This window comes from Phyllobates terribilis, unplaced genomic scaffold (genome assembly GCF_046119375.1).
Source record: "Phyllobates terribilis strain yellow unplaced genomic scaffold, ASM4611937v1 Scaffold_12__6_contigs__length_324123572, whole genome shotgun sequence".
NCBI classification, from domain to species: domain Eukaryota; kingdom Metazoa; phylum Chordata; class Amphibia; order Anura; family Dendrobatidae; genus Phyllobates; species Phyllobates terribilis.
The window spans coordinates 149,551,129-149,576,336 of record NW_027362772.1 but is presented as its reverse complement, the minus strand read 5'-3'; the positions used below and the strand labels follow the sequence as shown (position 1 = coordinate 149,576,336).

General features: G+C 46.3%; 1 protein-coding gene across 1 annotated transcript; it reads right to left on the bottom strand.

Moving 5' to 3' along the window:
- Window positions 1-536: 536 nt before the first annotated feature.
- TNNI3 (troponin I3, cardiac type) lies at window positions 537-25,208 on the bottom strand. The gene is made up of 7 exons (XM_073657778.1): window positions 25,054-25,208; window positions 24,748-24,789; window positions 23,560-23,691; window positions 20,863-20,952; window positions 2,418-2,603; window positions 1,293-1,398; window positions 537-710 (listed from the first exon to the last, which is right to left on the bottom strand). The coding sequence occupies exons 1-6, from the start codon at window positions 25,126-25,128 to the stop codon at window positions 1,297-1,299; spliced, it is 627 nt and encodes a 208-aa protein (XP_073513879.1). The 5' UTR covers window positions 25,129-25,208; the 3' UTR covers window positions 537-710; window positions 1,293-1,296.

Genomic DNA, 25,208 nt, shown 5'->3' with positions numbered 1-25,208 from the left:
CTGTTGTTAAGTGTAATCCATCTCCAGCAGCAGAGCCCCCGAGACGCATTACTGGAAGAAGTAAGCAGGTCTTTGTCTCTGCTCCTGAGCTCCTGCCTGTCAAACTGCATACCAGCATAATAGAGAAGCCATTTTTCAGTTCAGGGCCAACAATTGAAAAACCAATAGTAGGGGCAATGCATACAGGAAAGTCAGGGTAAAGAAGTACCAGCACCTATAGTACTGGCAGTATGCTGATGAAGAGAAACACCTACGTAAAAAGAGTGGATGGCAAGTTACAGTTCAGGAGACATTCCTGGACATATTAAAAGTAGTTTTGCCTTGTTTTTAGGTTTGGGGGCAGCAAGACTAGGTTTTTCTAGAGGTGAAAAATTTGCAAGACTTTAGTAATTTTTAATGAAAGTGACAAAAACTGAAGGGTATTTGTACATGAAGTCATCATTTCATGTCACCATAAGTTGAATAGCACATTTCAGAGGATTCTTGTAATAGATGAACCCCCTTAGTATTTAATAAGTGCAGACTCATATACCATATTTTCGATATATACACACTTTGGGCGTTTTATTTGCAATGATTAATACAGAGCATAGACAACATGTGGATGTAACCTGATTATTCTCTCGTCACAAGCACAAAATATAAAGGAACAGGGGATCTTGGCCGGTCAGACAATTTCCGGTGTAACTTCATTATGTGTGACTTCTGACCTAAGAGAAATAACAAGCAAAGATAAAAAGGGATGATACGTAAAATAAATGTATAAAAAATAACAATTACCACCATACACAACGCAGGGATAAGACAAAGGGCTATTGTGACAGTAGAAGGAGGATGGCAATGTCGTGAATGATTAATTTTATATATCTGTTCTATACATCAATAGTAGTTATGAGTAAGCATGCTCGTTACTTGAGATTTACGAGCATGCTCGGGTGTTTTCCGAGTATCTTCAGCATACTCTGTGATGTGTTTTAGTCACTCCGTGCTCATGATTTGCGACTGTTTGACAGCTTTAATACATGTGAGGAATGCTTGTTTCTTAGGCATTCCTCACATGTATTAAAGCTGTCAAACAGTCGCAAATCATGAGCACGGAGTGACTAAAACATAGCGCCTGAGCACGCTGAAGATACTTGGCGAGCACCCGAGCATGCTCGCCAAAAGGGTTAACAGAACATACTCGCTCATCACTAATCAAGAGTAAAAACCTCTAAAATTGTTGTATTTTATAATAAAACTATGGTATATATAAAAAGGTTGAGAGTAAAAATATATAAAATCAATGATACCTTGTTAACCCTGCACGGCCCCGGACGATTCAAACTTCTTTTTCCTTCCCTCCATTCCACTGAGAGCATCGACGTTCTTTCTCCAGTCTCCAGCTTCACGTATTTCCTAGATGACATGCCAGACAGACACCATGATTACGGCACATTTATTGCTCAGGTACTGTCACTTGTCACTCTACAAGATTAAATCTGTGGGTATATTCACATTGGGTTCTGATGCGGTTATGGATGCGTTTTTGTTATTTTATTTTGCAGCATTTTGACTTTAATGCTGATTTGTATGTAGTTTCCACAAGAAATCTACATCAAAGAAGTTAAATTTCAATGTTTTTTTGGGGTAGAGGGAGACATGGAAAAAAAAACTTGCTTTATGATCAGCAGTGTGTTTTTGCTATACAATTCAACGCCAGCGCCTGATGTTTGTCCGAGGATGGAGGGTCTTTATACCAGGAAGGGGCCGAGGATGGGGGACATTGTTATAGGATGGAGGACATTATACCATGAAGGAGTCCATGATGGAGGACATTATACCAGGATGGGGAACATTGTTACAGGAGAGGGCCAGGATGGGGGACATTATTACAGTACGGGGCCACGGACAGGGAACTTTATACCAGGAAGAGGTCCAGGATAGATGACATTATTACTGGAAGGGGAACATTATACCAGGATGGGACCCATGATAGGGGACATTATACCGGGAATGGAGACATTATACTAGGAACAGGCCCAGGACAAGGAACATTATAACAGGAAGGGGCACAGTTTGGGGAACATTATACCAGGAAGGGGACTTTATTACAGGATGGAGGCCAGAACGGGGACATTATTACAGAAAGTGGCCAGGACGGGGGACATTATTACAGAAAGTGGCCAGGACAGGGGGACATTATTACAGGAAGGCGCCTGAATGGGGACTTTACTACATGGAGGGTGAACACATATGTCTTTAAAGGATCTAGAATGCTTCAAGGTCCCATACATCTGACCAACGTGCAGGGGGGCCCAGGTCCATATTTTGCACTGAGGCCCATGAGGCCCATCTAGTTACGCAACTGTTTATGAACGGCTGAAAAGCCCAGTCTCTGATTCTTAAAAGTAAATTTTGGAAACAGTCAGACTTACTTTATCTACATCATCTTTTTTGGCTTGTTTCACTTGCTTGAGATTCGCTCTTAGGTCCATGGCAGCTTTGTGCTTGGTGCCCAGGAGCGCCCGCATCATGGCATCGGCTGATAGACGCACTCTTCTCAGCGTTGGGCGTTTGAACTTTCCACGGAGGTCAAAAATCTTTTGATTCAAGTCCTCAATCTGTAAAGTCAAAAGAGACCATTTGCTGTTAAAAGGGCTCAATTATATGACTGATTATATACTATAAAAAAGTAAAAATAACAGAGTGTTTTCAAGAGTATTCCATTAACTTTTTTTCCCCCCAAAATTAATGATTGTATAATACGTGAACATGCCAGTTACTCCAGAGTGAGAATTGCTCTTTGTTAATGGCTCTCTGTCCTGGCTACCAGCGGGGGTCTTATCAGGGTTTTCCCTTTGGCTTATGCGAGTCCTAATAGACTTACCTCCTAACTTTGAAAAATAAAAAAGATGGCCACATACTGTGGAGTGCACCGGGGTAATTTTGTTTTATGCTGAGCCAGTACCCTAACCTCACCCAGTCCTAAATATATGTCCACACACAGAAATATTGCTCCTAATGAAGCCCATTCATGTTCCCATACAGTATGGTAGCCCTTTCATGAACCCACATTTCTCCCTAAACACAATAGCCCCACTTAGTAAGATGTCCACAGTACATTCCTCTACACATAGCATGACACCCACACAGTAGATTCCCCCACACAAATTATGATGCAATACACATAGTATAATTCCCCCACAATTCATTTCCCCACACACAGTGTTACGGATCAGGTTGGTGGAACCTCTGTGCTGCGGTGCAAGGAGGGACCAGAGGGGCGTGACTAGGTATCAACTCGGACCGACCAAGGCCGTACAGCGGCTCAATCGACTCCGTGAATCAGGGAAGGACCGAGCAGAGGGATCAGGTGCTACTCTGGGCCTGTCCTTGTATGAGAGCAGGTGACTCCCACAGGTAACTGGCAGGAGCCTCTGGGTAGGCACGGCAGGTAACAGACAGGAGCCTCCAGGTAGGGTGACTGATAGGCACGGCAGGTAACTGGTAGGAGCCTCCGGGTAGGCTGACAGATAGCCACGGTAGGTAACTGGTAGGAGCCTCCAGGTAGGCTGACGGATAGGCACAGCAGGTAACAGGTACATTCTCCGGGTAGGCAGGCAAGCCAGGCCCATAGACAGACTGGCGGGTTTGGATCGTAGGCAGACCGTCGGGCAGGAGAGTACACTTGGCAGGCGGAGACAGGTAGTCAGGCTGTCGAACAGGACTGGTAGTGAAGCTGGCGGACAGGACTGGTAATCAGGCTGGCGGACAGGACTGGTAATCAGGCTGGCGGGCAGGACTGGTAGTCAGGCTGGCGGACTGGACTGGTAGTCAGGCTGGCGGACAGGACTGGTAGTCAGGCTGGAGGACTGGACTGGTAATTAGGCTGACGGACTGGACTGGTAGTCAGGCTGGCAGAATGGACTGGTAGTCAGGCTGGCGGACAGGACTTGTAGTCAGGCTGGCGGGCAGGACTGGTAATCAGGCTGGCGTACTGGACTGGTAGTCAGGCTAGCAGTGGGATCTGAGGGCTGAAGCAGAGTTTAGGACACAAAGCTACAACCTTGCACGGGCGCCTCCATTTTGGAGGAGGTGCCTTTTATATGAGAGGTCCTCCGGCCATTGGCTGGCGACTCCTTAGGACGGCGCACGCGGCCCCTTTAAGTGGGAGGGAGCGTGCGCGCCCTAAACACAGTGCCCGGAAAGCTGCACGCGCCGGCAGCAGCAGCAGCAGCAGGAGGGCCGGAAGACGCGGGGCCGGGAGAGTTGCGGTAAGAGGGACGGCGTCTCTGCCTGTCAGGGGGCAGAGATGCCAATACTACACACAGTAGGATGCCCCCATAGACACCCACACACAGTATGATGCCTCCTACAGTCCCCCCACGCAACAGTATGCCCCTTATGGTTTTCCCCACACACAGTATTATGGCCCCCTACAATATCACTCACACAGTATGATGACCCCCGTGTCCACCCAATACAGTATGATGCCCCCAACACAAGCATCCCATTTGCCTGTGTGTCCAGCCTCTATGCTGCCAGTCTCATGATCTGAGAATGTCACCTGACCTGAAGGTCCCTCAGACTCTACCCAGATTGAACGCGGGAGTAGGGATCTGATGGATTCCTAATCCATCTGATGACACAGATACAGTTGAAGTCAAGACATATCCTCGACCTCCCAGGATAACTCCCCAAGCGTGGGAATATCTTACTGTATCCAGGATGTTTTGTAGTTATTCCAATATGGCATAATGGATTTTTTTTTATACAACCCATTTAAAGAGGACCTTTCACTGGATTTTTATTTTAAACTATGTACCTCCTCCTATTGCCGATGCTCCACTTATCCTGGAACAGGTTTTCTTTTTCTTCTGTGCCCCTCAATTCCAAAGTTATCCCCCCTGGTAATAATGGTGCAAATTTTCCCTTTAACTGCTTAGTGGGCGTTGGCTTTTTCTCCTCTGATGCTGGCCAATCAAAACATGGCCACACCCACAGAGAAGTGCTATGGTACTGTTAGAACCTTGCTGTTAGGTTTTTTTTCCTTTGCTGGTCACATGACCTTGTTGGCCTATTTAATCCTGCTCCGCCCTTCTGGCTTTGCTGGACTTCATTGTATATCTACTTTCTAGCTAGCCTGTGCTCTGTATCTAGCTCTGTTAGTTTGCTTGGCCTACGGACCTCTATGTTCTATCTATTTTGTTTGTTCGTCTGTCTGCTACTATTTCTGTTAGGAGGTGTCCCATATTCCTCCCAGTCCTTAGTACTTGTAGGGATTCCCTCCCCACATCTATAGGTCTCCGTACAGACTAGATTAGGACTTTAGCAGGTCTGATCGCAGGATCAGGTTCCCTGTTACATCGTAGGGATTCAGCTGAGTCCTATAGTAGGGACAGATCTCCTCTCTTTCCTTAGCTTTGGTAGCAGAACATAACAGTAAGTCCAGCCTGCAAATTCTCTAAGGAAAGATTTTTTTTTTTTGTTCCATCATGGTGTCGGTTCAGGATTTGGCTAAACACCTGCAGGGACTCTCTCTGGAAGTGGCCGAGCTCCGTCAGCACGTGAGTAACTGTCCTGGAGCATATTTCTTGGAGCCTAAGGTATGTTTGCCGGATTTATTTTTTGGTGAACATCGAGAATTTTTTTCATTTAAAAATGCTTGCTTATTGTATTTTCGTTTGAGACCCAAGTCCTCTGGGGATGAATCCCAGCGCGTAGGGTTCATAATGTCACTTTTGCGCAAAGAGCCTCAGGAGTGGGCCTTTTCTTTGCAACCTAGTGATTCATGCTTCAGATCAGTGGATAGTTTTTTTTCTGCTTTGGGACTATTATATGATGATCCTGACCGTGTCGCATCAGCTGAGACTGAGTTGAGACGTTTAAAACAAGGATCAGGTAATGTGGAAAAATATTGTACACATTTTCGTCGTTGGTCCACTCAAACAGGGTGGAACGATTCTGCTCTGAAAAGTCTATTTCTTGCTGGGCTCAGTGAAAGGGTTAAAGACCTGCTAATTGCTTATCCTACACCTGAAGATTTGCAACAGGCTATGCAATTAGCTATACGGGTGGATAGAAGACTGCGTGCTAGGGTTAATGAGAGCAAATCCTCTGCTATGTCAGTTTCTGGTTATGATAATGTGTGTACTAACAGTGGTGAACCGATGGAGATTGGATCGGTGGCACCTCGCTCTCAAGAAAAAGACCATCGTTTTTCGGAAGGCTTGTGTTTCTATTGCGGAAAATCTGGTCATTTGATTAAAGGCTGTGAGCTTCGTATGAAGAAAGAAAAAAAAATGGTCAGTCACGCCCGTATTGCCTGTTTAAATTCCAAGGGTATATTTTTAGCTGCTTCCACGATTGCTCAGGAAAAATTAATGGAATTTCGGGTGTTTGTTGATTGCGGGTCTACACTGAATGTAATTGATGGGGGATTCGTGGAAAAACTCAATTTAAAACCTGAACCTTTATCATCCCCCATTGCTGTGGTTTCTGTGGATGGCTCCCCTTTGAAGAATATTACTCTCAAGGTCAGTGAATTTCCTCTCACTATTTGTAACATACCTGGCGGCGTCCTTGCATAGTGGTCCATCTCCCACTGTGCAAGAGCGCGCACTTGTTCTCCTGTCCAGAATGTCTCTCTGGCTTCCCTCCATGCTGTCTGTTTGTGTCTGTTTCTGCTGCTTAAGGGCGGCGCCCGATCACTTCCTGCTTTTTGTACCTGCTGTGGGTCACACCCCTTGTGCGTCCTCAGCCTATTGCTGTCTGTCACCTGGTATATAGCTCAGCTGCTCCCATCTATTCCTGCCTGAGCATAGTGTTTCATTCAGTGTGTGCTTGCACTCTGAAGGTGCCAGGTCCCGTTCTGTGTTCTCTTGTCTGCCTATCCTGGAGGCTGTATTTCCAGGCCTGTCTGAACACGCTCCTAGCCTGTTCCTCCTGCCTTCTAGGGGCCGATTACCTAGACCCGTTCCTGTATCTTGTCTGACCTGTCTGAACACGCTCCTAGCCTGTTCCTCCTGCCTTCTAGGGGCCGATTACCTAGACCTGCCCCTGTATCTTGTCTGTCCTGTCTGAACACGCGCCTTGCCTGTTCGTCCTGCCTCTCTGGGGGCCGTATTCCCAGACCCGCTCCTGTATTCCGCTGCAGTGTCGGTCTCCTCCGTACACTCAGTTCCAGTCTGAACTCTCTCCTATCCTTTACCTGTTTTGCCTCTATGTCCGTTCCCTTCCTTTTTCTGCAGAGTCTGAACTCGTACCTAACTCCTGCTTGTTGTCTCTGTACTCCCGTTTGTGAGTTTGTGGTCCACTCGCTACTTCTCTGCTAGTACCCTGTGGGTGTCTGGCTCTGCCTTTCCCTTCCTGTCTGTTCCGTGTGAACAGAGCCCTGTCCCCCCTACTCAGCCTAGCCTGCTCTGACTCCTTTGCTCACCGCTCCGGCGGTTCTAGTCTGCTCTGACTCCTTTGCTTACCGCTCCGGCGGCTCTAGCCTGCCCTGCTTCTGCCCACTGCTCCGGCAGTCCTGTCCTGCCCTGCTTCTGCCCACTGCTCCGGCAGTCCTGTCCTGCCCTGCTTCTGCCCACTGCTCCGGCAGTCCTGTCCTGCCCTGCTTCTGCCCGCTGCTCCGGCAGTCCTGTCCTGCCCTGCTTCTGCCCGCTGCTCCGGCAGTCCTGTCCTGCCCTGCTTCTGCCCGCTGCTCCGGCAGTCCTGTCCTGCCCTGCTTCTGCCCGCTGCTCCGGCAGTCCTGTCCTGCCCTGCTTCTGCCCGCTGCTCCGGCAGTCCTGTCCTGCCCTGCTTCTGCCCGCTGCTCCGGCAGTCCTGTCCTGCCCTGCTTCTGCCCGCTGCTCCGGCAGTCCTGTCCTGCCCTGCTTGTGCTCGCTGCTCCTGCAGCCCCGTCCTGCTCTGTTCTTGCCCACCGCTTCGGGCGTTCCCTCTCTGCTGTGGTTGTCTACCGCATCTGCGGTTCTGTGACCCAGTCTGTACTGGGTCTTAACCTTTCTGTGCTCCAGCCCGTCCTTTCGGCCAGTACCTCCCTGCCTGCATACTCGCCTGTATCCACCCATCTGCATACCTGCCGTGTTTGCTTATATCCACCAGTCTGTGCCAGCCTAACCTGCCTGTTCCTGAGTCCCAGTGTGTACTGGGTCCTATCCCGCCTGTGTTCCTACCTGCTAGTGCCTCCCTGTCTGCACTCTAGCTGCGCTTGCCTTTACCCGCCTGCCTGCATACCAGTCGTGCCTGCCTATACCCTCCAGTCTGTGCGCCAGCCTAACCAGCCTGATCCAGTAATCCCTGTGTGGGTCAACCCCCGTGTCCGGAGTTTGACCTGGAGTAGCACCTGGTCCCTCTGCCCGGTTTCTCCCTGGTGCACTGGCGTCGTATGCCGTCGTGCCATCTTGGTCGGAGCGGCCAGATACTTAGTCACGCCCCTCCAGGCACTCTCCGGTTCATGGTCCAGTGGAATCACTACAATCACACGCACACGCCGCTCAGCCCGGGCGCGTGCATAACAGCATGCTCAGGCCATGGTTCCCGTTGAGCCCCACGGCCTTCGCTCTCTGAGAAGTTTTCCAGCGAATACATGCATTAAAATAAATAAATAAATATTTTTTTTTTCCTTTAGCTGAGTTCCAGGCGAATTACGCACCCGTCCAGATGGATCTATCTGCTCTCGTTCCCGCGGATCCGCTACGTTATTATGGGGATCCTAGACAAAGTCGTGCATTTGTGGAGCAATGCATGCTACACTTCAAGTTCTACCCTCTATGTTTTCCCACCGATCGGGTTAAGGTGGCATTCATTATGTCTTACCTGGCGGGTGATGCCTTGGAATGGATCAACCCCCTATATGAAACACAGGATCCGATCCTCCTGGACCTAATGGCCTTCCTGGTGGCCTTTCTAATGGTCTTCGATGATCCTAACCCGGAGGCTCCTGCTGAAGCTTCACTTCCCAATATCCCGGAGCAGCCCCAATGGGTAATGTGTGTGGGTAGCGCAATAGTCCTCCAGCCCAATGAGACTACTGCCCACCCAGAATCCTCACAGGGTGACTACGCTTTCCGGAATACTTCTCCCAACCTCAAGAGGCAGTCCAGACGTGCTAGACGTAGAGGCAAGCCGTCACGCCAGGGTCTGTCCTCCCTGAGACCTCCTGACCCCAACCTTGAAGTCCCTACTGAAGCTTCATCTCCCTGTATCCCGGAGAAGCCCCAACGGGTAATGTGCGTGGGTAGTGCACCAGTTCTCCTGCCCGAAGAGACTTCTGCCCATCCAGACTCCACACAGGAGAACTTCCTGCACCCGGCATCAGATGCTTCACCCACTTTAACCGGTGTGCATGTCCAAGGATGCTCCAAAGCTGTGGTTACCTCAGAGTCTGTGCACCTCTACTACCTGGCGGAGGACCCCCTGTTGCCTCCTGAATCCTCCGGGATACCACTCGATGACAAATGGAGAGAGAATTCTCTACACCCGGTACTCGATACTTTGTCCGCTTCGTCCTGTGAGCCTGACAATGGGTACCCCAAAGTGGTAGTTACCCCAGAGTCTCTACACCCCTCCGACCAGGCGGAGGACCTCCAGTTGTCTCCTGAACCCTTCGGGGTGCTACCTGGTAGCGAAAGGACAGAGACTCTCCTATACTCTGTACCTGATACCTCGCTCGCTTCGTCCAGTGAGTCCAACCTAGTGTACTCCGAAGCAGAGGTTACTCCTGAGTCTCTACACCCCTCCGACCAGGCGGAGGACCTCCAGTTGTCTCCTGAACCCTTCGGGGTGCTACCTGGTAGCAAAAGGACAGAGACTCTCCTATACTCTGTACCTGATACCTCGCTCGCTTCGTCCAGTGAGTCCAACCTAGTGTACTCTGAAGCAGTGGTTACTCCCGAGTCTCTACACTCCTCTGACCAGGCGGAGGACCTCCAGTTGTCTCCAGAACCCTTCGGGGTGCCACCTGGTGGTAAATGGACAGAGACTTTCCTATATCCTGGATCTGATACCTCGCTTGCTTCGTCCAGTGAGTCCGACCTAGTGTACTCTGAAGCAGAGGTTACCCGTGAGTCTCTACACCCCTCTGACCAGGCGGAGGACCGCCAGTTGTCTCCAGAACCCTTCGGGGTGCCACCTGGTGGAGAATGGACAGAGACTTTCCTATACTCGGTACCCGATACCTCGCCTGCTTCGTCCAGTGAGTCCGACCTAGTGTACTCTGAAGCAGATGTTTTCTCTGAGCCTCTGCACTCTTCTGACCCGGCGGAGGACCTCCAGTTGTTTCCTGAATCCTCCGGGGTACCACCAGAAAACAAAGAGACAGTGACTTTTCCTCATTATGTACCTGATAACCCGTCTATTTCTTCCTGTGAGCTTGACAAGATGTACCTCGAAGCAGAGATTACCCCCAAGTCTCTGTCCCCCTCCAACCCAGTGGAGGACTTCCAGTTGTCTCCTGTACCCTCTGGGGTGCCACCTGAAAATATGTGGAGAGAGACTTCCTTGTGTGCTGTTCCTGGTACTCCACCCGTTTCGTCTGTTGCTAAGGGTGGCTGGATGGGAGGTAGCATCCTAGCTACCCAGAGGAGACCAGTTTTTCCGGTGGACAGGGGAAGTGATCTCTTCGAAGTGAAGAATTGGCCCTCGAATTCCCTGCGGAAGATTCTGGCAGGTCTGAAGAAGAGGGGGCGTAAGGGGGGGGGTACTGTAACATACCTGGCGGCGTCCTTGCATAGTGGTCCATCTCCCACTGTGCAAGAGCGCGCACTTGTTCTCCTGTCCAGAATGTCTCTCTGGCTTCCCTCCATGCTGTCTGTTTGTGTCTGTTTCTGCTGCTTAAGGGTGGCGCCCGATCACTTCCTGCTTTTTGTACCTGCTGTGGGTCACACCCCTTGTGCGTCCTCAGCCTATTGCTGTCTGTCACCTGGTATATAGCTCAGCTGCTCCCATCTATTCCTGCCTGAGCATAGTGTTTCATTCAGTGTGTGCTTGCACTCTGAAGGTGCCAGGTCCCGTTCTGTGTTCTCTTGTCTGCCTATCCTGGAGGCTGTATTTCCAGGCCTGTCTGAACACGCTCCTAGCCTGTTCCTCCTGCCTTCTAGGGGCCGATTACCTAGACCCGTTCCTGTATCTTGTCTGACCTGTCTGAACACGCTCCTAGCCTGTTCCTCCTGCCTTCTAGGGGCCGATTACCTAGACCTGCCCCTGTATCTTGTCTGTCCTGTCTGAACACGCGCCTTGCCTGTTCGTCCTGCCTCTCTGGGGGCCGTATTCCCAGACCCGCTCCTGTATTCCGCTGCAGTGTCGGTCTCCTCCGTACACTCAGTTCCAGTCTGAACTCTCTCCTATCCTTTACCTGTTTTGCCTCTATGTCCGTTCCCTTCCTTTTTCTGCAGAGTCTGAACTCGTACCTAACTCCTGCTTGTTGTCTCTGTACTCCCGTTTGTGAGTTTGTGGTCCACTCGCTACTTCTCTGCTAGTACCCTGTGGGTGTCTGGCTCTGCCTTTCCCTTCCTGTCTGTTCCGTGTGAACAGAGCCCTGTCCCCCCTACTCAGCCTAGCCTGCTCTGACTCCTTTGCTCACCGCTCCGGCGGTTCTAGTCTGCTCTGACTCCTTTGCTTACCGCTCCGGCGGTTCTAGCCTGCCCTGCTTCTGCCCACTGCTCCGGCAGTCCTGTCCTGCCCTGCTTCTGCCCACTGCTCCGGCAGTCCTGTCCTGCCCTGCTTCTGCCCACTGCTCCGGCAGTCCTGTCCTGCCCTGCTTCTGCCCGCTGCTCCGGCAGTCCTGTCCTGCCCTGCTTCTGCCCGCTGCTCCGGCAGTCCTGTCCTGCCCTGCTTCTGCCCGCTGCTCCGGCAGTCCTGTCCTGCCCTGCTTCTGCCCGCTGCTCCGGCAGTCCTGTCCTGCCCTGCTTCTGCCCGCTGCTCCGGCAGTCCTGTCCTGCCCTGCTTCTGCCCGCTGCTCCGGCAGTCCTGTCCTGCCCTGCTTCTGCCCGCTGCTCCGGCAGTCCTGTCCTGCCCAGCTTCTGCCCGCTGCTCCGGCAGTCCTGTCCTGCCCTGCTTGTGCTCGCTGCTCCTGCAGCCCCGTCCTGCTCTGTTCTTGCCCACCGCTTCGGGCGTTCCCTCTCTGCTGTGGTTGTCTACCGCATCTGCGGTTCTGTGACCCAGTCTGTACTGGGTCTTAACCTTTCTGTGCTCCAGCCCGTCCTTTCGGCCAGTACCTCCCTGCCTGCATACTCGCCTGTATCCACCCATCTGCATACCTGCCGTGTTTGCTTATATCCACCAGTCTGTGCCAGCCTAACCTGCCTGTTCCTGAGTCCCAGTGTGTACTGGGTCCTATCCCGCCTGTGTTCCTACCTGCTAGTGCCTCCCTGTCTGCACTCTAGCTGTGCTTGCCTGTACCCCTCTACCTGTATTGTTCCTGAGTCCCAGTGTGTACTGGGTCCTATCCCGCCTGTGTTCCTACCTGCTAGTGCCTCCCTGTCTGCACTCTAGCTGCGCTTGCCTTTACCCGCCTGCCTGCATACCAGTCGTGCCTGCCTATACCCTCCAGTCTGTGCGCCAGCCTAACCAGCCTGATCCAGTAATCCCTGTGTGGGTCAACCCCCGTGTCCGGAGTTTGACCTGGAGTAGCACCTGGTCCCTCTGCCCGGTTTCTCCCTGGTGCACTGGCGTCGTATGCCGTCGTGCCATCTTGGTCGGATCGGCCAGATACTTAGTCACGCCCCTCCAGGCACTCTCCGGTTCATGGTCCAGTGGAATCACTACAATCACACGCACACGCCGCTCAGCCCGGGCGCGTGCATAACACTATTAATGGTGTTCACCATGAGAAATTGGATTTGGTAGTGTTGAATAACTTGCCTTCTCCAGAAATATTGGGTTTGCCCTGGTTAAAATTTCACAATCCTGTACTGGATTGGTCTACCAGTGAAATTAAATCCTGGAGCCATAAATGTTATGACAAGTGTTGTAACGGGCGTATTGCAGCTTTGGATAGGGGAGAATTGCCTGTTCCTATTCAGGATTTTTGGAGAGTTTTTTCTGAGAAAGAATCGCAGGTTTTGCCTCCCCATAGAGACTATGATTGTTCTATTGAATTTGTCCCTGGAGCGACTCTTCCTAAGAGTCGTTTATTTAACCTTACTATTCCTGAGAGGAAGGCTTTGGAGGAATACATACAGACAAGTTTGGCCGCCGGTCACATTAGGCCCTCTAAGTCTCCCGTGGCGGTTGGATTTTTTTTTGTAAAAAAAAAGGACGGCGGTTTATGTCCTTGTCTGGATTTTCGTGAGATTAACAAAATTACGGTACGCAATCCTTACCCACTGCCATTGATTCCTGATCTGTTTAACCAGTTATTGGGGGCCAAGTGGTTCTCTAAAATTGACCTTAAGGGGGCATACAATCTGTTGCGCATGAAGGAGGGTGATGAATGGAAGACTGCTTTTAACACTCCTGTGGGTCATTTTGAGAATCTGGTTATGCCTTTTGGTCTTACTAATGCTCCTGCATTTTTTCAGAATCTGATTAATGACATCCTTAGACCTTTGATCGGTAAAAATGTGGTTGTGTATTTGGATGACATTTTGATTTATTCGCCAGATCTGGAGTCTCATTGGCGGAGCGTACGTGAGGTATTACAGTTATTAATGGACAATTCGCTTTTTGCTAAGCTGGAGAAATGTGAGTTCGCTGTACAGAGAATTAGTTTTTTGGGCTACATTATCTCCAGCAAAGGTTTTGAGATGGATCCGGTTAAGGTTCAGGCTGTGCAGGAATGGCCTAGGCCTATTGGTTTGAAATCGATACAGAGGTTTTTGGGTTTCGCCAATTACTATAGAAAATTCATAAAAAATTTTTCTAGTATTGTCAAACCTCTGACTGATCTCACCAGGAAAGGTGCTGATGCGGTTCAGTGGTCTTCTGAGGCCATTGAAGCTTTTGTGTATCTCAAGGAGAGGTTCACCTCTGCTCCCATCCTTATGCAGCCTGATGTTACTAGGCCGTTTTTGGTTGAGGTTGATGCTTCCTCTGTGGGGGTTGGCGCAGTATTGTCTCAGGATAACGGGGATGGATTACATCCCTGTGCCTTTTTTTCAAAAAAATTTTCGGAGACTGAATTGAATTACGATATTGGTAATCGGGAATTATTGGCTATTAAACTCGCATTTGAACACTGGCGCCACTTCTTGGAAGGTGCGGAATTTCCCGTTCAGGTTCTTACGGATCATAAAAATCTGATATATCTTGATGCTGCCAAGCGCCTGAATGCCCGTCAGGCTAGGTGGGCACTGTTTTTCTCGCGGTTTAATTTCTCCGTTACTTACATCCCTGGTACTAAGAATGTTAAGGCGGATGCCTTGTCTCGCAGTTTTTCTCCCATAGTCGGTGCTGAGAAAGAGGAAAACATTTTACAAGAAGGTGTTGTGATAGCTGCTTTAGACTCCGTTTTGGAAGATGAGATTCTTAAAGCTCAGGAGAATGCCCCATCTAACACTCCTCATGGGAGGTTGTTTGTGCCTGGGACCTTTAGGAGAGATTTGTTTGTTGAGTGTCACGAATCTCGGTTGGCAGGTCATCCCGGAATCTCTGAGACCAAGAGACTGGTGGGTCGCAGTTTTTGGTGGCCTGGATGGCAGAAGGAAGTCATTAAGTGGGTGCGCCAATGTACTATATGTGCTAGATCTAAGTCCTCACATACTCCTGCTGCGGGGTTGCTTTGTCCTTTGGAGGTCCCCAGTGCTCCTTGGACACATTTGGCTATGGACTTTATAACTGACCTTCCCCCCTCTGAGGGTTTTACTGTCATCTGGGTGGTCGTGGACCGTTTTAGCAAGATGTGTCACTTGGTTCCCTTCGTCAAACTGCCCTGCGCTAAAACTCTCGCTAAGGCCTTTGTCAAGGAAATTGTCAGACTTCATGGCGTTCCTACTGACATTGTTACTGATAGGGGTCCTCAGTTCGTGGCTCGTTTTTGGCGTGCCTTTTGTGACAGGTTGGGAATTCATTTGTCGTTTTCGTCCGGATATCATCCTGAATCTAATGGCCAGACAGAAAGGAAAAACCAGGATGTTGAGCAGTTCTTGCGTTGTTTTGTGGCAGACAATCAAGAGGGGTGGTCTGAGTTTCTGCCACTTGCCGAATTTGCTCTGAACAATCATACATCTTCTTCTGCTGGTTGTTCGCCTTTTTTTTGTTGTTCTGGGAGACATCCGTCGTTTGGGTCGTTCTCCAAGTTGGGATCTGCCGTGCCTGAGGAGGAGAATTTTTCCGGTGATTTGGAAAGAGTTTGGACGGATGTGCGTGGTAATCTTCAGGAGGCCAACAGAAAATCTAAAGACTACTTTGATAGGAAACGACAGGAGGTTTTGTTCGCTGTTGGTGACATGGTTTGGTTGTCCTCTAGGAATCTGCGGTTGAGGATTCCTTCTAAGAAATTGGGTCCCAAGTTTGTAGGGCCCTTTAAGGTGCTTCAGGTTGTCAACCAATCTGCTGTTAGGTTGGAGGTTCCTACCTCCTGGAGAATTAATCCGGTCTTTCATGTCTCTCTGTTAAAAAAAGCTGTTGTGTCGGATGGTGACGCCTCTGCCTCTGTTCCTCCGGTGGTGGAGGACGGGGAATATGAAATTTCTCGCATCCTTGACTCTAGACGGTATAGAGGTAGTTTGCAGTATCTTGTGGCCTGGAAAGGTTTCGGACCCGAGGATAACTCTTGGGTGAGGTCAGATGATGTTTCCGCGTCCAGACTTATCAGAGCGTTTCACAGGAGATTTCCTGATAAGCCTGGTCCTAGGGGATCCGGAGGATCCTCTTAGAAGGGGGGGTACTGTTAGAACCTTGCTGTTAGTTTTTTTTTCCTTTGCTGGTCACATGACCTTGTTGGCCTATTTAATCCTGCTCCGCCCTTCTGGCTTTGCTGGACTTCATTGTATATCTACTTTCTAGCTAGCCTGTGCTCTGTATCTAGCTCTGTTAGTTTGCTTGGCCTACGGACCTCTATGTTCTATCTATTTTGTTTGTTCGTCTGTCTGCTACTATTTCTGTTAGGAGGTGTCCCATATTCCTCCCAGTCCTTAGTACTTGTAGGGATTCCCTCCCCACATCTATAGGTCTCCGTACAGACTAGATTAGGACTTTAGCAGGTCTGATCGCAGGATCAGGTTCCCTGTTACATCGTAGGGATTCAGCTGAGTCCTATAGTAGGGACAGATCTCCTCTCTTTCCTTAGCTTTGGTAGCAGAACATAACAGGTACACGTCCAGTTCATTGAAGACTAAATTTGCACCTTTATTTCCCAGGGGGGATAACTTTGGAATGGAGGGGCACGGAAGAAAAAGAAAAACGGAGCCAGAATCAGTGGATCTGTGACAATTGGAGGAGGCACTCGGTTTGAATTAAAAAAATCAATTGAACGGTCCCCTTTAAGGAAATTTTGAGAAGTGATTATACACTTTAGAATGCTCCCTGGATATTGTAATTGTGATGATATTTTACAAAAAATAAAATAAATTCTTCTGAGCAGATACTATAGGAAATCCCCTGCCTTACGCAGCTGAAGATATCTAACTAAGGAAATGACTAGCCTCATGCCATCTGACATTGGTATTTTTAAAATATGAATCCAAAATAGGAATTTCTTTAGGCATAAGAAAGAAATATTACACAGAGAGTGGCTTAAAGGGGCTTCAGTACTGAGCTTACAAGCTATTCTAATGGAATAATCAGCTGACTGAGGGGCTATCCTCCGCATTGTTTTGCAGCTGCTTCATTCACATGGGTCTCTTCAGAGCCCCCGTTTTTCGGGATTAGTCGGGGTCCCAGCAGTCGGACACTCAGCAGTCAGGAAGTTATCCGCTATCTAATTGATAGCGGATAACTTCAATATGCCTCCAAAATATCAAATTTACAAGTAAAGAAGAATAAAAGAAGGGCATAGAACAAAGGATCATAAACAAAATAATGTTCCCATGATACACCTAAGGCATGGTATACTACCAATACTGGATTAACCACTTTGCACTTTATAATATTGATGTTTAAAAGGAATTTGATACAAGGTTATTGCTACCACATCTGAGAACAGTGTAATGTAGAGGCAGTGACCCTGATTCCAGCGATGTGTCACTTAATGGACTACTTGTTGTTTTGATGAAATCCCTGTTTTATCTGCTGCAGGTCTAGCAGTTCTCTGAATGCTAAGCTTTATATAACCCCGCCCCCATCACTGATTGGCTGCTTTCTGTGTACACTGTGCATAGGCAGAAAGCTGCCAATCAGTGGTGGGGACGAGGTTATACAGATCTCCAGATTATGGAGGACTACATGGCAGGAGGTTTACTAGTACAAATCTCCTGCTGATAGACAAAACTGCAGCAAGCAACCCAGTAAGTGACACATCGCTGGAATCAGGGTCTCAGCCCCTATATTAAATTGTTCTCAGATTGCATAGTAAAAACCCTGTTAAAATATTCTCTTGAAAGTGTGGTTCATCTGCTGTTTGCTATCACATTGTTGCTAGCAGGTATGATGAGGTCTGCAGTGCTCTGGTCCAGCGGCTGTGGACTACTGACGTGGCCACTGGACCAGGGTTCTGCGAACCTTTTTTGCTCAACCCTACGGATCACCGCACTTAAATGGAATGCAATTTCAGTGTGAAAATTCCAAGATTGCTACATTTTGATTTTTAATACAGTTCATGAGTTTTTGCTATGTAATCTGAGAGCAGCATCGTGTAGGGGCAGAAATCCTGACTTCAACAATGTGTCACTTACTGGGCTGCTTGTCTTGATAGAATCCTTGTTTTCTCTGCTGTTGATCTAGTAGAGCTCTGAATGCTGAGCTCTGTATAACCCCGCCCACATCACTGATTGGCTGCTTTCTGTGTACACTGCATTGTGAGCCAGCTGCCAATCAGTGGTGGAGGCGGGGTTACACATCTGGACTGCCTGGCATGTGACACTTAGTCCTGCAGTGATAATCTCCTGCTGATAAAACACTGATTGTATTAAAACTACAGTAAGCAGCCCAGTAAGTGGCACATCACTGGAATCAGGGTCTCTGCCCCTACATCATGCTGCTCTCAGATTACATAGCACAAAAAAAGGTTTTGGTGGGAGTTTTTTTTTATAAAGTGTTGTTGTTTTTCCATACATTTATTGGATGCCCCTTTGTTATATTCATTTCTTTATTTTTCTACTTGCTTTGTAAATTGTGAAGTGCTGGAATCACCCAATTTTTGCCCCTTCCAAATTCTTGAATTTCAAACCAGCCTATGATACGGAGAACTGGCCGTATAACAAGATCCAGATAGAAGTGTTGAAAAGATGAGAAAACTCAACAATTGATATATTGTTGGCAATTTCTAAGGAGCGTTACATAAGCGTAGCAGCAGGCGATGGGTTAAGTGCGCTGCTCGCTCGATGAGACTGCTATCTAATAAAACACAAGTCATCGTTTCTCTCCGCTGAGGCTCCCGGATGTGGCGTCAGGATGTGGAGAAAGACAAGTGGGGCCATGTGAAGACGATAAGAGACGCACTTCTTGTTTCCGAAAAGGGGGAACCCAAAAAAGTCACTTTCTGGTGTCGGACAGATCTGCTGAGGATGACACCGAGGATCCAGTACAGTAATGGCATTATAATGGCCAACTGTGAGCGCCCCCCGGAGGCCAAATCGATACCACCCTTAATAAGAAGAATTCCCCAGTAATCAGCTGCTACTATGAAGGATGGTCACACATACATGGCCGGTCGGGACCACCGCTAATCATGCGGGGACACCTCTCTATAATATCCATAAATTGCAATCCGACATATGGAAAGGGGTCATCTATCCTAGACAAATCGCTGCCAAGTAAGCTTAATAAGAAATCTTTATAAATTCAGAAAAAAATGGTCCGAACAAGTTAAATGGTCTGACTGGTGCATAATAATAATATTAATAATAACTATAATCATACAAATATTAATAATAGCGAATAATAATCAAAATAGTAATATCTATAATAATAATAATAAAAAAAATAATACAAAACTATAATAATAGTAAACAATAATAAAAATAATAATAGTAGTAAATAATAGCACAAACTAATAGTAATGATGATAATATAAATAATAATAGTAAATAATAATCATACAAATATTATTAATTATAAAAACAATATTACTAATAATAATAACTGTAATAATACAAATAATATTAATAATGCAAAGCTATAATAATAATAGTAAATAATAATAGTAATGCAAATAATAATAAACTATAATAGTAAATAATAACAATAATACAAACTAATAATAATAATAGCAACTGTAATGCTAATACTAGTAATTAGTAGTAATAATAAAATAATAATAATTGTTCTTCTTCTTATTATAAAATATAATAATAATAAATAATAATAATAACTACTATAATACAAAATAATAATAAGAACTATAATAATAATACTAATAGTTAATACTAATAACTTAGAAAAATAATACAAATACAAATAATAACTATAAAAATAATAGTAAATAATAAAAATAACTAAATAATAATAATACAAATAATAATAAAAACTATAATATTAATAATAATCATCATCATCATAGCAATGGTGATAATGAAACAAACAATAATAAAAACAATAAATAGTATGAATAAGAATATACCACAATGATAAATAAATAACAGTAAATGGTAGAAGGGAAAGTCCACTCAATAACGTGGGCTTGTCCTTTCTCAGACGTGTTGAGAAGATGAATGTTTCCTTTTTTATCGGTTCCAATTTTTTAAAAATCCCAGAATGTCACGTTTTTATTACATTGAACTACAAGGTTTATCCAGGACATCCTCATACACGGAACCTGAGGTCCACCTAGTGGTTCATTTTGGTAACTACGGCGTATCAGTAGGGAAAGGAGACAACTGAGTGAGCTCTCATAGGAGATTATAATTTCTGCTACACATAGCAGGGCTGATGCACTGCTATGTGAAGCACAAGTGTTTGGAAGATCGCTGCTTCAAGTCCCCTAAGAGGATTATTAAATAAAGTAAATAAAATTTGGCATCGCTGGGTTCATAAAAGTCCGATCTAGCAAAATCTAAAATAAATTAATCCAATCGGTAAACGGTGCAACGAGAGAGTAAATCAAAACGCCAGAATTACGTTTTTTTGGCCTCTGCAACATTACAATAAAATGCAATAATAGGTGTTCAAAACATCGTATCTACCCCAAAATCGTATCAATAAAAACGTCGTAAATAATAAGCCAACAGTCCCAGATCCCGAAAAACACTACAGGTCTCAGAAATGGTGACAAAAGCAAAAAAAAAATGTCATGCAAATTTCAGAATTTTTTTTCACCACTTAAATAAAAAAGAACTATCCATGTTTGGTATCTGTGTACTCGTACTGACCTGGAGAATCAGATCACCAGGTCAGTATTACTATATAGTGAATGTGGTAAATACCCCCCCCCCCCCAAAAAAAAAAAAAATTGTGGAATTACACTTTTTTTTGCAATTTCTGCAATTTTTGGATTTTTTTTCCCATTTTCCAGTACACTTTTGGGTAAAATGAACGGTGTCATTCAAAAGTACAACTCGTCCCGCAAAAAACAAGCCCTCATACGGCTATGAGGACGGAAAAATAAAAGAGTTATGGTTCTTGGAAGAAGGGGAAGACATTTTCCTAAAAACATAGTAGTCAATATTATGTAGTACCCTAAATGCCCAAGCTTCATCTTTAAGCAGGAATGGGAATGTGACCGCTGCAGTCAATCACTGACCACCGCGATAACCAATGCGTCACCGCTGCAGTCAGATGTCATACAACCAGAATAAGATGCATGCAGTACAAAAAAAGTATACATTTAGTTTATGGAACTTTAACCTCAGTAATGTTTTTGTTGACTTTGGCTTCCATGTCATATCTTTCTTCATCCACAACATCAATCTTTCCATGGAGTTCTTTGCACAAAGCCTGCAAATATAAGAAACTTTTGTTAAAGAGATGACCACCATTTACTTGGATTATGGCACATTAGCTATGGTGTCCAGCACTGAACTGTTTTCATTGCTTACAGTTACACTGACAGCTGCCTATTGCCACCACTAGAGGGAGCTGACTAGCTTTATAAATTCATGTGAAGTTAGCACCATCTAGTGGTGGCTTCATGTAGCTACCCTAAAATTTTTAAAGGAGTTGTCCGGGACTTTAATATTGATGGCCTATCCTTAGGATAGGTCATTAATGTCAGATAGATGAGGGTGCAACACCTGACACCACCACCGATCAGTTGTTTCCGGTGTCGGCAGGAACTGCTCGGCACAGATTTGTTGACTGTATAGTGGCCACGGCTGGGTACTGCACATCTGCCTCCTATTCAAATTAATAGGGGGTGGATGTGCAGTACCAGCCTGTGGCCTCTATTCCCTAACACAGTATGATACCCCACAGCCACCCCATACACAGTATGATGCCCCTCCCCACACAGTAGGATTCCCTAAAAAGCCCACGTACATAGAATGATATCCCTACAGTCCCCCTACGCATTTGTTGGTAGGTTACGATTTGTAAATAAATCTTGGTTGGTATAAAAAAGTCCCCCTACACAATAAGATGCCCCCACAGTCCCCCACACACAGTATGATGTCCCCACAGTCCCCCACACACAGTATGATGTGTCTACAGTCCCCCACACACAGTATGATGCACCTACAAACAGTATGATGTCCTCACAGTCCCCCAAACACAGTAAGATTCCCCCACACACAGTAAGATGCCCCCACACACAGTATGATGCACCCACACACAGTATGATGCACCCGCAGTTTCACACACACAATGTGGTGCCCTCACAACCCCCCAGAACAGTATACAGCATTTATTTATTCATTCAATACATAGAGATGTACTGGTATTTAGCGATGTATCTCTATGTATCAGTACAATGTGTCTATAAAGAAGAAGAAGAACTTTATATATAAATATAGCCTTTATCCTCTATAATACAGTCTGTGGCTCACAGCTTTTTACCATGCAACATTGTGAGAGTTCAAATTCAGGGAAAGACCAGATATCAGGAAAAGCAAAGCGTTATCAGTACATCTGATGACATCAAGTATCGCCACAGACTGTGCAGGAGCTCTCGGATGCCCTAATCCTGGTCTGGGAGGAAATACCAAAGACATCATCTACCATCTGATTGGGAGCATGCCCAGATGGTGTCAGGAGTCAGGAGAATATATATAGTATATAAATATAATAATATGTTGAGTATCTATACATATATATATATATATATATGGGCGTGGAGAAGGATGAATATGCATTCTCTTTAGTAGCGGGCACACAGGATCGCTGAGCTGCTGACACTGTGCACACACTGTTAAAGAACAGGGATATTCACTCCTCTCCACTCCCACAGTCCCGGTGTGAAGAGGAGTGAATATCCCCGCAGCTCACCTCAGCGTCTAAGGGTGCATGGCAGTGACGTCATGCGCTGTTCAGAAGCGGAGGTGGGCTGGTGCTGGAAGAACTGGAGCAGCGCTGGAGTAGAGGGGAGGAAGGTGCGTAGAAGTGTTTATTTTTTTAATGTGTACAGTGATGGGAGGCCATGTATACCAGGATGGGGGTGCCATACATACTAGGATTGAGGATAAGAGGGCCATGCATACCAGGATTGGGGATGAGGGGGCCATACATACCAAGATTGGATCTGAGGGGCCATGCATACCAGGATTGGGGATGAGGTGGCCATGCATACCAGGACTGGATTTGAGGGGCCATGCATACCAGGATTGGGGATGAGGGGGCCATGCATACCAGGACTGGGGATGAGGTGGCCATGCATACCAGGATTGGGGATGAGGGGGCCATGCATACCAGGATTGGTGATGAATGGGCCATACATACCAGAATTGATGATGAATGGGCCATGCTTACCATGATTGGGGTGAGGGAGCCATGCATACCAGGATTGGGGATGAGGTGGCCATGCATAGCAGGATTGGGGATGAGGTGGCCATGCATACCAGGATTGGATCTGAGTGGGCCATGCATACCAGGAATGAGGATGAGGTGGCCATGCATACTGGATGAGGTGGCCATGCATACCAGGATTGGGATAAGGGGGCCATGCATACCAGGATTGGGGATGATGGGGCCATGCATACCAGGATTGAGGATGAGGGGACCATGCATACCAGGATTGGGGATGAGGGGGCCATGCATACCAGGATTGGGGATGAGGGTGCCATGCATACCAGGATTTGGATGAGGGGGCCATGCATATAAGGACTGGGGATGAGGGGGCCATGCATACCAGGATTTGGATGAGGGGGCCATGCATACGAGGATTGGTGATGAGTGGGCAATATTTACCAGGACGGGGAAATTTACCAGTAGCTGCTGCATTTCCCACCCTAGGCTTATACTCGAGCCAATTATTTTTCCCAGTTTTTTGGGTAAAATTAGGTGCCTCGGCTTATACTCGGGTCGGCTTATACTCGCGTATATATGGTATATATATATATATATATATATATGTACACAAGTAAAACCTAGCCTGTAAGTATTTTTCTTTACCTGCAGTTCAGAACGAGACAGTCCAGAAAGCTGTAGTGCCTCGCAATGTTCGGACAAGAAGCGCTCCTTCTCCTGGGCTCGCTCTTCTTCTTCATGTTCCATCTCATTCTTAGCAATCTGCAGCATCAGACTCTAAAGCAAATAATTGTGAAAGTCTAATAAAGAATATTACCAGGACAAGTCACACATGTGACTGGGTAAATCAAATGCACTCTGTTAAAGGAAAATGAAATCTAAAATCCATCTGAACTCCATTTTCTGTTGCTGTTCACTGTTATCAGCCATTGAGAGGAGAGGCTGAGCACAAACAGGGTGTCCTCATTTATCTCCAGGTCTAAGAATCACCAGATACAATTCAATGCATATGAGCTACTGACATTAAATGCTGCTGAGCTGACTATAGATTTAGTGCTTATTTAAAGAGTTACAAAATGTTCCTTTTTTTTTAATAATTTAAGCAAAAAGTTATGAAACTTTGCAAATTACTGTATTAGGGATATTGTCTTCATTCCTTTAAAACAATTTCATGTAAGAGTCTATTTACCAGCATTCAGCTGCATTGATGTCAGAAATTATAAATTTGGAGTACACATGATGGCAGTGATAGAGGAGGAGACAGGCACTGTCATTTTCACTGCCATCCTCTGTACTCCAAATTTATAAATTCTGATATCAATGCAGCTGAATGCAAATAGACTGGAAAAGAAAGGGCTTGGAAGCAACTTATATGCAAAGTTGTTAAAGGAATTAAGAGAGTTCACCTTATAAAGTGATTTTCAAAGATTCATAACTTTTCATGCTGGAAAAAAAATATAAAAAAAACAAAACTTTATTCTTTAAATGTCTTATACTTGTTTTTATTTTTTATAACAACCCAAATTAATTAGTAATAGTTTATATTTTTTGCCGCTGTTGACACACTCAGGTAAGTGTGATCTATAGAACAAGTATTGAATTTCTCTACAGCGCCACCACAGGAGAAATGAAGCAACACACAGTTCCCATTTAAATAAATGGGCCATCTTTGAATAGCATGGATGTGACTGGTCTTCTGTCGAGAAAGAGACAGTCTTCTTAGTCACCTTTGGTGAATAGATGAAGGATTGCTGCATAGCAAAAGTCACACCATTCAAACAAGTCCTGGTCAAAAATCTGGCATTTACTCCCATTATATATTTATATTACTACCTTCAGTTGCAGTTTCCGAGATGCCGAAATCTTTGGTGTTCGCTGAGAAAAAAAAATCATATTACTTTATTTACATAAAGCTATCACCAAGTTTCACAATATAAACTTCAACCATTTGTAACTTGATCTTAGACCTGATGAAGCTGGTGTACTACTTTTTGGAAATATGTATAATTCTGCTTTAGAGCTACAACTGGGCTCATTACAATTATTATCAGCTTATTTCCCCATAATTTCAGCTGAACAGACACACACAACATAAAATGCACATTGAAACAGACCAAAACATATTTCATCTTTCTTTACCTTGGCATATGGTTCAGTGGCATAGGAGCGATAGTTTGCTGATGACTTTCTTCGGAGTGGTGGTGGCGCTACCATTGGAGGAGGAGGTGCAGGTTTTGGTGGCTCTGGCACAGGTTCTTCTTCCTCCTCTTCTTCCTCAACATACTCCCCTTCCT

What these genes read in the sequence shown, in the direction of transcription:
- TNNI3 (XM_073657778.1), bottom strand. Translation starts at nt 25,128, where the DNA reads ATGGTAGCGCCACCACCACTCCGAAGAAAGTCATCAGCAAACTATCGC. An exon ending in CCACTGAACCATATGCCAAG is followed by an intron (nt 24,790 to 25,053) that starts GTAAAGAAAGAT and finishes TTTTTTTCTCAG; the next exon opens with CGAACACCAAAGATTTCGGC. An exon ending in AAAAAGATGATGTAGATAAA is followed by an intron (nt 1,399 to 2,417) that starts GTAAGTCTGACT and finishes CATGTCATCTAG; the next exon opens with GAAATACGTGAAGCTGGAGA.